This window comes from Melospiza melodia, chromosome 10 (genome assembly GCF_035770615.1).
Source record: "Melospiza melodia melodia isolate bMelMel2 chromosome 10, bMelMel2.pri, whole genome shotgun sequence".
Lineage (NCBI taxonomy): Eukaryota > Metazoa > Chordata > Aves > Passeriformes > Passerellidae > Melospiza > Melospiza melodia.
The window spans coordinates 14,197,443-14,211,848 of NC_086203.1; the positions used below are offsets into that span (position 1 = coordinate 14,197,443).

General features: G+C 44.3%; 2 protein-coding genes across 3 annotated transcripts in view; one reads left to right on the top strand and one right to left on the bottom strand.

Moving 5' to 3' along the window:
• The window catches only part of CENPP (centromere protein P), a 114,457-nt gene extending 104,329 nt beyond the window's left edge, over window positions 1-10,128 (top strand). The window contains exons 7-9 of the mRNA XM_063164444.1: window positions 7,784-7,863; window positions 9,459-9,550; window positions 9,765-10,128. Of these exons, the coding sequence (XP_063020514.1) occupies window positions 7,784-7,863; window positions 9,459-9,550; window positions 9,765-9,886 (294 nt within the window). The 3' untranslated portion in view covers window positions 9,887-10,128. The remainder of the gene's footprint in view (window positions 1-7,783; window positions 7,864-9,458; window positions 9,551-9,764) is intronic.
• Window positions 9,942-14,406, bottom strand: part of IPPK (inositol-pentakisphosphate 2-kinase) — a 30,107-nt gene continuing 25,642 nt past the window's right edge. For both annotated transcript variants that reach the window (XM_063164442.1, XM_063164441.1), the window contains exons 12-13: window positions 13,981-14,060; window positions 9,942-13,009 (exon numbers count right to left, since the gene is read on the bottom strand). In XM_063164442.1, the coding sequence (XP_063020512.1) occupies window positions 12,784-13,009; window positions 13,981-14,060 (306 nt within the window). In that variant the 3' untranslated portion in view covers window positions 9,942-12,783. The remainder of the gene's footprint in view (window positions 13,010-13,980; window positions 14,061-14,406) is intronic.

The following is a 14,406-nucleotide window of genomic DNA, read 5'->3' on the forward strand; positions in this document are numbered from 1 at the left end:
TACCTAAGCAATGAAACAAATATTTATCCACATGCATCACACAACATTCCTGGGCAGTGCAGCCTTGGCCTTTATAAACCAAATAAGGTGGAGCATAAGGAGATGTTTTTGCCTGGCAGCTGCCTCTGATTTCTCCTTCTGGACACACTAAAGAATTCTCCCTGCCCTAAATTCGTTTCTACACAAATACTTGAGTCAAAATAAGGAACACTGAAAACCTGTAGCACTGTATGTGTGCAGACTTTGTTATAATTTTGACCAAATCTCTAATTTGTTGTGAGAGATTTGGTCAAAAGTATAACAAAGTTTGCACACATACAGTGCTACAGGTTTTCAGTATTCCTTATTTTTGCTTCTGTTTTGGTTTTTTGGGGAGGTTTTGTGGCTTTCTTATGGAATTGATTGAGTAGATCAAAGTTTGAGGATAGATGACCAATTTTGCAAGCCTGTTATTCAGCAGTGGATTGACAACTTTACCCTTACACACATACAATAATTATAAATTGGTGGATCTCTTCTTGCAGATGTTTGTGTCTTCTCAAGAATATTTCCTGCGTCCCTCTTGTTTGTGCTAAGGATGTGTTTGGAAATCTGAAATGTGTTGTTGACAGCCAGATCTGAAGGGCTGTGTTTGGGTATGACATGAAAAGAATTCAGGGGGTTCAAAGCTTCCAAGGGCTTTTCAGCTGGACCCGTTCCTGCCCTTGTTGATAGCAACAGGCACTTCAGCACTGCATGCTGATATTTATTTTCACATAAGCTGCTGAGAATTGTAAATAACCAGACAAATGAAAGCTACTGGGTGGCAAATTTCTGTGGAGTCTGTCCAAAGGGTAATGCTTTGTAGAACCATTAAAAGAGGTTGGATGTCTTGTGGGAAGGATTTCAGTGTGTCTGCAGTATGTGTTTTATAGGAAATATAGATTTATATGTAAAGCTTCACTTTTTACCTAATGCAGGTGTTAAACCTTTTTGTAAAGCTCAGGAAGAATAACAGAAATACTGCAGAGGTGTTTGTGAAAGGAGGATGCACATGGACAGAGCTGTGTAAGTTAAAGGAAAATCTGATTTTCTGGAGCTGGTGGGTGATTGTTGTGCACATTCAGGAGGAGCTGTGCTGTGGACTCTGCTGTTCCTCACTGAGAGCAAATCCAGGTGGAGCTGCAGCTGGAGCTCAGCGTTCCTGGAGTGCCAGTCCCACAGGGGTTTGGGTTGTGTTGTGCCAGCCCAGGTTCCTCCTGTGGGCAGGGCAGGGCAGGGCTGCTCCTTAACACCCACAGGACAGCACAGGCAGACTTTGGCCAAATCCCCTCTGCTGTGGCACAGTTTGCTCTGAGTGATAGACTGACCTCTCAACCAGTTTAGAGCTCCTGGTGAGAAATGAAAATGGCATTTTGGATGTTCCAGGTGGGTCTGTGGACGTATCTCTCTTTACCAGGTAAGATAAATTTGCCCACACAGAAGCAAATAACTCTTGAGACCTTCAAGGAAGATTAAAAAACCACAACAGTAAATGATGAACATAAGCTGAGTGCCTTGTTTAAAAACTTCCTTTAATCACACTTTTTTAAAAGTAAATGTCTAACCTTGAGCTAATTTAGATGAACTAGATGTTCTTCATTATATCCTATGGTTTATTTTTTAAATTAATCTGCCTACTTGGGAAAAAACTAACACAGTGTTAGAGCCAAGTCATTAACTAAATTCAGATGCTTTTATTTAGCTGATGTTTAAATTGTGCTGTCTGGGTGAGCTTGATAATGTAAACTACAAAAGCAAGTTGGGCCACATTTGATAATCAACTTTTGTGTGGTATTTCAAATCCAAATTGCTTTATGCAATTCTGGATCCTTTTATTGAAACTTCAAAAAGGCTTACAGGGAATCTTGCAGCAACTTTTATGCAGAAAAAAAAATAAAGATCTGTGAGGTATCTTGCTTCTGTTGTAATGGAAGACAACCCAAACTTGGCTTAATTTGTCTCCTAAAAATGCCTTTCCTGCAGTCTACTTCCTTCAAATTATTGAAAATTTGGCTCACAATTCTTTCTTCACAAATTGTTGATGCTTCATGCTGCTCTGCAATATGACATCTTTTTTCCTTCCATAATTTTTCATCTCTGTATTGTCCTTGGCTGCTCATCATCTCTTGCTAAATTTGACATCTCTGCTACTTCCAAATGGTGCTGTTCATGAAGTTTATCATCAAAAATATTTAATTATACCTAACTGCAGAGGGAGGGCAGGGGACTCAAAATAAACAGAATGAAAACAGAATGAAAACTGATATGTCAGTGAAGTTGTGGAGGGAGAACAGAACTGCTGAGCTCTGCTGGTTTTCTGGGTATTTCCCCAAAATAAATGTCCTGGGGCAGGGTCAGTGCCCTCCCACAGCATCCCAAGGAGTTCCTGTGCCCTGGGCTTGGAGCTGGGCCAGGCCCTGCCTCCACTGCCAGCTCAGTGTATTTTAAAATTTAAATAAAATGCCTAAAAAACCCAAGAATTTTAAGCTGGAAAATGTAGGGCTTAAAACATTCATAAACTAGTGAACAATTTTAAAGAGAAATACTGGAGAGAAGATTTGTCTCTTGCCCAGCAAGAAAAAAAGTGGAAAAAAAAGCATCTGCAGCCTCTGTGTTCTCTGTTTATTATCTACCCCTTCCTGTTCTTCCTGAGGTTTCATGTTCATTTAATTCTATTTTTCCTCACAAAAATAAACCTCCAGTATGTATTTTAATTTATTCCCAGTCTGCTGTAATTAAGTTGCAGATAAACACATGGTTGCCATATGACAAAGTGATATTGAAAGGAAATGAGACACAGAATTTTGTGTACTCAGGCCTTGGTTATGCTGGGTTGGCTCTTCTGTAGACCTACAGCCTAGATCCAATTAGGAAAAATACAAAAATTATGGAAAATTATTGGTCACATTGTGAGCATAGTGACAAACTGAATCATGTAAACTCAGGGGAGTCAAGCACGAAAAATAATAATGTTATGGAAATATGGAAGGAGGAAAATAAATGGCAATGGAAATAGAGCAGGGGCCAAAAAAGAGAGGCTGTAATCAACAGGAAAGGAAAGGAAAGGAAAGGAAAGGAAAGGAAAGGAAAGGAAAGGAAAGGAAAGGAAAGGAAAGGAAAGGAAAGGAAAGGAAAGGAAAGGAAAGGAAAGGAAAGGAAAGGAAAGGAAAGGAAAGGAAAGGAAAGGAAAGGAAAGGAAAGGAAAGGAAAGGAAAGGAAAGGAAAGGAAAGGAAAGGTAGAGGGATTTCACTGGCAGTGAGCACAGGCCCTAGTGTGACATGATTTCTCCAATTTTCTGTTGTTTAAAGGTTTATCAGCTGTTGCAGACTCTGAAATGACAGTTCAGTGTTGTGTGCTTGGTAATGGTATAATTTCAGATGTGCTATTGGTTATGTGGATTATCTGATTGATTCCTAATTGCTGATATCTTCCATTTCCCTATGCAGTATTGCATAGAGACTGAAACAGAACTGAGCAATGTTTTATTTTCACATCAGAATCTCTGAGATTTTGAGAAAATCCTCCAGTCCCTGCGGGGACGTGGATTTGTTTGTGTTTTAGCACCCTAGATTTGGGGCTGCTGGTCAGTGCTTTCAGGTACCTGTGCAGGGCTGATCTACAGGAGGGAGCTGCAAAACTGAATCTTGGCAAAGGGATCAAGGACCCAAATCACAGATCTGGGCAGGTCTGAACCAGGGGGGTGCAGAGCAGTTTTTATCCCAGTAACCAACCAGCTGTGCCTGTGCTGCAGGAGGGAACCAGGCATGTCCTGAGCCTGGGAGAGATTCTGGTCAATGTTTGCAAAGATTTGCCCTGTCCAGGGTGGCATTCAGACTGTCATGTATAGAATCCCAGGATGGCTGGGGTTGGAAGGGACCTTTAAAGATCCTCTCATCCCTCTGTCCCAGGGTGCTCCAACCCCATCCAGCCTGGCCTTGGGCACTGCCAGGGATCCACAGCTGCTCTGGGCACCCTGTGCCAGGGGCTCTCCTCCTCACAGGGAATTAATCCTTCCCAATGCCCCATCTGTCCCTGCCTCTGGCAGGAGGAAGGAATTCCCTGTGTGCTGTCACTACTTGCCATTGTCAGACTTTCTAATAGGCCCTCAAATCTGCTCCCAAAATTCTCCTTCCCTCTTCTAAAAAGTGACACTTGCATGCTGGTCGTGTCACTTGTGATTTTAGTTTTAAAAGCAGAGGGCTGAGCCTGGCTGAGGATGGGGGGTGGGCTGGGACTGCCACGGGGACAAAACCACTTTATCATTTTGGACAAAATCACTTTATTATTTTGGAAAAAACCACTTTATCATTTTGGACAAAACCACTTTGCCCTCGTGCCCCTCTCATCCTTTGGTTCCGCTGGCACCGGAGGTTTGGGTGGTTGGCAGCTCAGGGATCACCAGCAGGACTGGTTTGCTTGAGGAACTTTCCCTCAAGATGGGAAGAGGGGAGCTGTATTTATTCTGAGACTTAATTACGAGTGGGGAAGCTTCGTAAATCCAGTCCAATCCATACAATGTTTCTATGGGGTGTAATTTAGTTGAAGGGTTCTTGGTTACAGTTCCTTTAGCTGCACAAAGTGAGAAATTTCCACTTTTTAAATGTGCCTTTATTGCTTTAGTGAAATTCATTCAAAAATTACTGGTGCTATAGCTGTGCTGGGATTTGAGGTCTTGGTGCTCCCAGCCTTGTGTGATTTCAGTGGGTGATAATGTGGCCTTAGCTGAGCAAACCATACAGAGAAATCACCCAAATCAGAGCCCAGTCAGAGCCTCCTGGGCAGGTTTAGAAATTGCTTCTCTCTATAGAGGAACTCTGGTACCATAACTCTTTATATACATCCTCCTGCCAGAACAGCAAGTTCAGAATTACCAGTAAAAGGGAGCTGTTGGTCCAGCTGGGAGCAGTTGTGTGTTTTCTTGCTAAGTGGGACAGAAGCAATTTATCTGCTTTTATCTGGCATCTCTCTTGCCAATTTTGCTTTGTATTTGTAGCTACAGCTTTTAAGCTGAACACATTTATGACATTTTCCTTAGCAGAGATTTTGTGTGCAGAAAATTGCAGTGCAGCTGCAGAATAATGTATGTTGTTGAGAAATAGCTGCTACAAGTTGTATTCCCTGGGATGGCTTGGTGTGTGTGTAAAATCTGTCATGGGAGCAAGGCAAAGCTGTGCATTCCATCAGCACGGTCCCTTTGTGGTTTGAGACAAAAGTTCCCATAAGATTCCCTGCTTGGACTCCTGGAGGAGCTGGAAAAGCAATTTCCGTCTAGGAGTAATAATAGCTTGGACTTTTGGTTTTGATCATAAGCTGACATTTAAGAGTCATCTGAGGAAAGCTATTTCTTGATGAAAGTCAGGTTTTGCTTGATGCAGTTGAGCTGATCCTTCCCATCTGCTATTGTGTCCTTGATGGGATCTCTTTCCCTGCTTTACGAGATCCCTCAGGAGCTCCTGACTTTCCCAAGAGACCTTTCAGTGGCTCAGCTCGTTCTGTTACTCTGGTTTTATTGCTCAGCTTTTCTTTTCCTCAAGGAAAACTTGGAAAGTTGCTCAGCAGAGAAGAGGTGGTGATGTGGTACCCAGGGAGAGTTTGGGATTTGCCCATGCCCACTCTGTGCCTGGCTGTGCAGTCACTGCCAGATCCCCACATTTTTAACTTTGGGATTCAGAGCCTGTACTCAGTATTTTCTGTGTGGAGTTGGAGGCAGATTGCGTGACTGCATTTCCCAGAGTTCATCCTGGAGCTGTCAGTGTTTGAGGTGCTGCTTGGTGCTGGGTGTGGTGCTTTGCTCCTGCCCCCGTGGGTGTTGGTGGAAGGTGGGAATGGCAGCGGGATCCTCGCACGGATCTGGGGCTGCCTCACCACTGCCAGGGCTGGGTTACAGCAAACAGACATGTAGGTATTTGTGGTTTGGCTTTTTGTGTGTTTTGTGGATAGCTCAAATATGACCTTTCCCACTGAAAAGCTGGATTTTATCCCAAATCCTGTGAATTTCACACAGGATTGGCTTCTCACAGTGTTCAGGTTGTTTGCCAGAACCCTGGCACTAAGGGAAGGCACAGAACGGCCCTGGCTGTGTGCAGAACTCACTGAGCTCCCTCTCCCAGGTACAGGGAAGCTCTGCCACAGAAAATCATGCACTGGGCTTTCCTTGAGTTGCCTCTGGCCTCTACAGAACATAAATATTCCCCCCCAAGCTTTGGGGAATGTGTCAGCTGCACAGGAACGCCTGAGACAGCCCTGGAAGGATTTAATTTTGTTTTGGCCATTGTAGCTCTTATCTGGTTCCTCTGCTCTGTTTTCTGTGCTGGTTGCCAATGTCTGGGTGTGGGTGGGTGAAGTGTGACTCGGTGTTCAGCTCTGGGATACTCAGGATCCCTTGTCAATGAGGGATGAGTCCCAGGTAGAAGCTAATCCTGCATTTCCAGTATCTACAGCTTGGAGCTAAAGGAGCCCTGGATCCTCCCAGGCCCCTGACACCAGGCAAGGAGAGACTCATGGTGGAAATCAGGCTTGGGTTATTGAGGAGGAAAGCCTGGAATACTTTTGTTATCAAATGGGCATAATTCCATAGGGAGTAAAGCTGGAAGAGGATCCCTGCTGTGCTGGATGAGTGACCCTTGGTCAGCCACACTTCTGACCCTGGAACTGCCCTGCTCAGTGTCCTCCCTTCGGTGTCTGTGTTCCCAGCATAGATCATGCTTGTTATCCCCACAGTCAATACAGTACTGGATCCTGGGTAGAAATGAAAATGAGCAAATTCCATGTGCTGTATGTCATTTGGCTCCTGCACAGCCCCCTTCAGTTTGTCAGAAATTCCTAAACCAGAGCAAGGTCACATCTGGTAGCAATTTTGCTCTGCCAGATGAGGCGTAATCCCATAAAACCAAACTCATTTTCTCCAGTGCTGCTCCAAGCTGAGCTCTCCTGCTCCTTTTCCATAAGAGCTGCTGCTTGTGCTGGGAGCTCTGTGGAATGATTCAGGCTGAGACTTTTCACACTTTATAAACTGCAGGGTTTGGAACACAGCTTTGTGTCCAGCACACGAGGCAGGACAAGCAGCACAGCCCTGCAGTCTGTGGCTCCATTCTGCTTCCTTTTCCAGCAGCAATCCCTGCAGGATGCTGTTCCTTGCTGCTGGGGGTCTGGGCATGCCCCATTCTCTGGGTAGCCTGGCACCTGCAGCACCCATGCAGAGCTGGGAGTGCTTTTGAAAGAGCTCTGAACTTCTGAGGCTTTCACAAGACATGTGGAACACATGAGATGGATAACAAAGTGATGGAGCAACCATCAACCTTTGCACATTGTAGTAACTGAAAATAATTCCCAGAAACATGGAATTTTAATAGGGGCCAGTACTTTTATGTTTGATCATGTTGCTGTTGTCCCATTTGTTGCTAACATTGGTTATTTTGGTATTTCATTGGCTCAATTACTCTTTCAAAGTTTGGTATCCATCTCAAAGCAGAGTGTACCAGCAACCTGTCATCGCTCACAGAGGCAAGGGGTGACATGATGATGTATTATAAACTGTTATTAAATCCAATTAACAAATTTAGTTAAAATAAAAATTTTCTTTCCAAGATTTCCTGGGTTTTATGTAAGGATCTTTAAAAAAAAAAAAAAAAGAAACCAATAGGTCAGAATTTCAGAGAATGAATATTGTTACTCTTAACTTAGTGCAACCCACTGTGGCTGGGTAGGAACCACCTTATCTGCTGTGATTTTTATTAATCAATTGAACTTTTTTGTTCACAGGCCAAGTATCCTGACATTGTGACCCTTCCAGAAGGACTGCTGGGAGATTTTATAATTCTAAAGAACCCCAAAGTTCCTGGGTAAGCCAATAAATGCATTTCTGTATTTACACAGGTGAGGGATTGCACAGGCAGGGCAGCAGCCTTGTGCTGTGGCAGGAGGTGCAGGGATCCCATCCCAGCAAAGCCCAGCTCCTCACCATTGCCTTGGTGTCCTGCCTTTAAAGAACAGAAGGAAAAGGGCATTTACTGTGCAATGGAAGCAAAGCAGCTGTGGCTCCACTTTTCCATTGTTTTAGAAGGAAATCAGTTGGATAAGCAATTATTACCTACCAGGTACATGGGATTTATTTGGCCTCCCCATGAGAGACGTTCATTTGGGATTTTCAGCAGGGGAAAAAAATCCTTACAGTTAAATGGTCCAACTATCAGTGTCAGTGTCGTGAAAAGTAAGTATTTTGTGACAGGATCAGACCATTCCCTTCTCCTGTTACACCTTGCTTTAACATGCTTTCATTTACATGGAAATAAGGCACAGCTCCCTTCATTTTGTTTGTGTGTAGAATTAGCAAACAAACCCTAAGAGATGATGCTGCTTCATTCAGCCAAACTTGCCCTTTAAAACTAAATGCTTTAACTTGGGGATGCAGGAATGAATTGTTCTTAAACTATCCCACATAGGGTAGAACTTGCTTTATTTTACACTTTCTCCTCTGGTGCCAGGTGCCAGTCCCATTATCCTCATTCCCTCTCACCCACAGTCATGAAACACAGCAATATAAAAGTCATTTCAGTGGCTTGGTAGAAACCAGACTGGCATAGAAATTTGTTTGCAAAATCCCAGAACAAGCTGTGCACAAATTCCCAAAGGATTTGTAAAAATGAAGTAGCAAAAGGCTGACAAATCACATTGGAAGGAAACTCTTAGAATCATGATGGGTTGAGAAAGGGACCTTGCTCCTCACAGTGACTCAGTGTGCAGACAGCTTTGGATTGGGAAAGCCTTTCCTCCAGTGAGGGAGGTGAGGGTTGGAGGGAACAAAGGAGCTGTAAAGCAGCAGCTCTGCTCTGGGTGCTGTTCTGGACTCAGCTCCTGCCTCGCTGTTCCCTCAGGATGGTGCAGGGATCCCATCCCACTGTGACAGCTGGGAATCGTGGCTGGCCTTGCACAACCAGCACTATTCCTGGAGAAGGAATGATGTTGCCCAGCTTTCTTTTTTAAGCAAAGAACTGCAGGAAGGCAGTGTAGGCCTTGGACAGATTCTACCTGCCGTTAGTCTAACAAGGCCACGAGTAGCAGGGTAGCCCTTATTCCAAACCCAGCACATCACCATTTATGCCAGCACTTCTGAAACAAGTTTCCTGTTCTCAGCACCTGATCCTGAGTGCAGATATTACATGAGGGGTAGAGCCAGGGGACACTCAGTGCTCTCTCTCCTTTGCTTTCCTCTCACTTTTACTGCCCTGTGCACATCTGGATGTAGCCAGAGCCTTTCCTTGTCATTGGATTGATGTGTTGCTGCTTCCCAAATCCAGAGATGGTTTGTGGCATTATGTGAGGTGGATTTAGTTGCAGAGCACGAGGTTGAGCCTCTTGACTGCTGTACTTTTGGCTTTGAAGGAGCCTCAAACCAGCAGCTTTAACCTGAGCTGCCTTTGCTGTGCACCTGCTACAGGTTTGAACTGGTGATCGTCTGGAAGATCCATCTTGATGAAGAAGGGACCACTACACCTGTCCTGGATCTGCTGCCCAAAGTACCAGAGCAAGGTAATCCAAATCACTTCAGGGACTGTTCCTGAACTGCCTGGCCCTGGTTTTGACCATGGAACTCCAGCTCCCAGAGCCCAGCCACACAAACCCACCCCAATTCAGCACAGTTCAGCTCCTGTGCAATCTCCGGGGGCTCACAAAGGCTGTCTGCCTGCAGGCTCCTGCTTCAGCCCCTGCTGCCATAACCTGCCGTGCTGTGCTTGCCCTGCAGTGCTGGAGCAGAGGATGAGGAGCGTGGAGAGCGTCCCCAGCAGCTTCCGCAGCGCGCTCCGGCTCTTCGGCATCGAGGCGGCCCTGGAGAACCTGATCCGAGTGCTGGGCTCAGAACAGTGAAGGCCAGCACTGCTTACACCAGGTAGCAATTTCAAAAGTAGTTTTAATTAAGATATTGTGTTACACGGTCTGTAATTTTATTGAATATAAACATTAAGTTATTTTCCATTTAGAAACCATACTCATAAAACATGCTATCTGTACAATTATGGCACGTTATATATAAATTGTCATGACATGAAAATAAATACAGCCATTTAAATACAAAAATGCCAAATAAAATAGTTACATGTACAGAGTGATTTCATTATAAATTTATCTTTCTGAATCATTAATGTACCAGAGTGGTTTATCTTCTTAACATTTTCTAGATACCTGGAAATTGTTAAAAGATCATGCACTGTCAAAATCAAGTCCATAAAAATCCAATTCATTTCACAGCTCTGTAAAAGTACAGTGATTTTAAAATGACAAAAGAACAGTAAGAGACTCCTAGAACAAAGAGTTAAACAGCTTTCTCATTAAATTAGGGTGGAAGAAGACAACTTGAAGGTTTCAAAGACATACAGTGCTAAAAAACCCGAAGGTAACTGTATGAAGTAACTTTGTTCCACAATGTGTGTTGAGACAGCATCAATCTAACCCAGAGGGGCCCATGCCAGCCCTGGGAACAGGTGAGCCAGTCACCCCCTGCTCCCTGCAGCCCTTCCTTTGCATCTCTGATTGCAGGAGGAAATCCTGACAACACATTAGCAAAGCATCACCTCTCACACATTCACCCCTGAAGAAATAAAACAGATCAGACAAATGCCTTGCCTCTCCCTTCACTTCCATCAGATGTGCCATGAGCCCATCTGGGAACTCTCAGTGTTTGCAGGAGTTCCTGCTCTGCACTAGCACTGCACCCAGCCAGAGTGATGTGACTGAAGTCAGGAACTTCTCAGGTGGGGAGGAACAGTTCCTGGAACAAGAGCCCAACCCCAGCAGCTCCAGGCCCTCCTTTCCAAGGCCAGAGCTGCTGGAGCACAACCACCCACCCCATGCAGCAATGGGGAAAGAGGTGAAGTCTGAACTAAAGCAACAGTGTGTTTCTAATCCCATAAATGCAATCATCCACTATTTGATCACTGAAATGGTGTCCCACTGTTCTGGTAGGTTAGGAGGAACTGACAGACCAGATCAACACCAGAGATGGGGCTTTGATGAATTGCAGCTCTATCGTGTCAGATAAGGCAGGCTCATTTCAAGTTTGGAATCCAGTACTCAGGCAAAATTCCTTCCTACTTCTCCACTGCCATGGAACTGGTTGAGCCAGTTTTGTGCAACCTTCAGTTCATCTTTAGCTCCCTCCTCCTGGCCTGAAAATGAAACTGTTTGCTCAGCACAGACACTGCTGTTTGCATATGAATTGTGTGTAAAGTTACAGCATAAAAACCTGGAAACTTCCCAGCTGTGCAGGGTCCTTCCTTCCTCCTCTTTCTAATAGCTGGAGGGTTTCTGGATTTGTAAGAAGCTCTCCTCCTCCAGGTTTTCTTTGGAAAGAAGGGGTTATTCCTGCCCATTGCACTGTTGGAGTCTCACAGCTCAGGCCCTGCCCCAGAAGGGCTCCTGGCACTGGGTGCCAGCACTGCCAGCTCAGCTCTCTGGCACAGGGACAGTGGTGGCTCTGTGTTTCACTTTTCTTCCTTGAGTTGTGCCAAGGTCCAGGGGTCCTATTTTTGAATTTCAGGTAAAGCGGAACAATTCAAAGGTTACAGTTGGATCCCAATATAAATCTGTTTTTAGGACCCTGAACACCATTGCTGGTAAGCACAGGCTGTATCCAGGTAAGAGCTGTTCACTGGGGCTGTGACCCTTGAGGGAAACAGAGCTGCAGATTTTATCATTGCACCCTCAGGTTTGGACATAGCCTTCAGTTCCAGCTCAGGATCTGCCCCAAGGATGGCTTTGCTGCAGCAGCTCCCCAGCCTTGAGCTGCACAGAGCACTGCTCATCTGCAGCACTGGCACAAGACTGACCCACTGCAGGGAAGAAAATGGGGTTCTGTCACCTTTTTCCTGTGTCATTCCAGCAAAGGAGCCTGAAAGCAGCTGCTCAGGCTAGGCAGTGTGTGGGGCATCAGTGTAATAGTGCCAATGTTTGACACAATCTGAAGGACCTGAAATGACCTGTAAAACTCAGAACATATTCTTCTTAGAGCTCAGTTTAAATCAGGCAAGAGCAAGCTGTGGTTTCACCTCCAATAGCAGCATATCATGTATAGAGACAATAAAAACCAGCATGGCAGGTGAGTTAAGCCCAACTATCATGTAAAACTCAAGGTTGCTTACCTTAACCCTTTGCACTTTGTTTCAGAAGCTTTAGGTCGATACAAGGTGATGACACAGCTCCTGGAGGCAGCCTGGTGTTCCTAGTGCATGCATTAGTACTGAAATGTTCTGCAGTGCCAGGGCAGTTGCAGAGCAGCCTCTGCATGGTTGCATTTCCAGTGGATTAATGCTAAAGTGTTGTACAGGCTGTGCCAGAGCATTCCCTCCTTTAGTGGGGATGAGGGACACTCAAAGCACAGGGTCCAAGGTAATTCTCTTGTTAGTAATTAGGCTTTCTATGTTAGTGCAATACTTGAGGAAACCTTTCATTCTGTGCTCTTTCAATTCTAAGGAAGTAGACTTTCCATATTAATTTGATCTGTCCTCTAGTTCCAAGGTATGGCACATTACCTGTTCTGTCACATTAAATACATTCATTAAGGTTATCTAGCAAACATGTGGCTTAGTGCTATCCCAGCTCTCTGAGAAGGCATTACCCATTAGAAATCATTTCATAAAGCAAAAACATTCACAGCTGAAAAATGCACTGAACACAACAGAAAAGGGGAAAAAAAAATCACCATAACTGTATTCCAATAATCTTTCACTTTCTCATGTGTTTGAATAAAAATAACCTTAAGGGAACGGTTACACTTTATGGAGAACTAATGTGCAGTCTTCATTCTCCTTGAAGAGGTTGGACATAACTGGGTCCTCTTTGGCCTGTACATTTTTCAGGTAATAATTGACTATTTCTCCATCGAGTTTGTACTGGTGGGGGATGCTTTCATAGGGCTTCAGGTCCAGGTCCAGCACAGAAACAGAGAAGGTGAATCTGGATTTGGATGTCAGTACCACAGGTCTTTGCTCAGAGCTGGAAAATAAAACCACATCTGAGTCACTGAAACCAGTACTTGTAATTTATGTGTCCCTTTACAGAAGTGACTCTAATGTTTATCTTAGAACTTTTGTGGGAGCCCAAGAAAATAAACTGCAGCTAATGTAGCCCTTAGGAAACTCCAGCTTTACCAGTCCTGATGGACCTTGCTGGCACCTCTTCATTTTCCTTTCAGCTCCCACACAGCTGAAGGCAAACATTGCTCTCATTTACTGTATTTAGCAAATCTAAGCTGTTTCTAGGTGGTGCATGCAAAGCAACAGCCTCATTAACAGCAAAAGCAGAAAAGGGACTGCAACTCCTACTGAGGCTCAAGGTAATAAAACATTCAGTGTGCTGTCCAAGCATGCTGAGGGATGGAGGAGTTCTGAAGTCAGCCATTGCACAAGTCATGTCCATCACTAACACTGCTCTGGAGAACTGCAGGACAAATGCAGAAAACAGCATTCTCTAAAAATAAAAGGGCTCTGCTGAAGCAAAGCCCCCTGCAGAAGAACAGATTTGTGCTGACACAAACCAAAAGGGACAATATTGTGGCAAAGCCTCCTGCTTAACAGCCAAAGCTGTCACCCCTTGATTATTGCTTTGGTTTTATTCTAACTAGGCCATTAAAGGCAACTCAGCTTGAAAAATCTCTCCTATGAGCACCAAGGCAGAAAAACTGCACCTAGTAAAAACCATCCAGAGCTACTATGAACAGTCAATTCAAAGTTTAAGAAGGGAATAAATATAAAACTTTTGATCTTTTTGATCAACTTAAAACTCTTTAGAAAGAGACACTGGTCCTAAATGTCTTAAATCAGAACTATAGTAAAATGCTCAGAGCCAAATATTTGGACAAACCACATCCCACACTTTTCTAAAGTGATTGAATTGCCTGAGCAGTACAAACATCCCAATTTCTAAACAACTGGAGCCATTCCAAAGCAGGTACAGGCAGCTCTTACCATTCATCTTGCAGGCAGGGGGAAAGGGCAATCATGATGGAGCAGTCCTTAGCAGTCATTGCTATTCTGTACTGCTGCACCTGTACAACAGAACATAACACACATTTTCTCTCAGATTGCTGTTTTCCTGAGTAAAGCATCCTGTTCCTTACAAAAAGCAGCACTGCACTCCCTGACTGGGTATGTTGGCACTTCAAGAGCAGGAAATTCTCTCTGGAACAGAAGGTTGGCAGGAGCAGGTGCTTTTGCAGCATCCTGTATAACAGTCAGGTTTATTTCCTGCAGATCATGCTCCTAAAGGCCAAGCAGCACCAGTTCCTGCAAATGCTTCCTCAGTTTAAAAAGTAAATAAACAGTTTTATTTTTCTCTCAGGAACTGGTGCTACAAGCTTGTTTTTAACTGCTTCTGCTGTAAAGATGAACCCT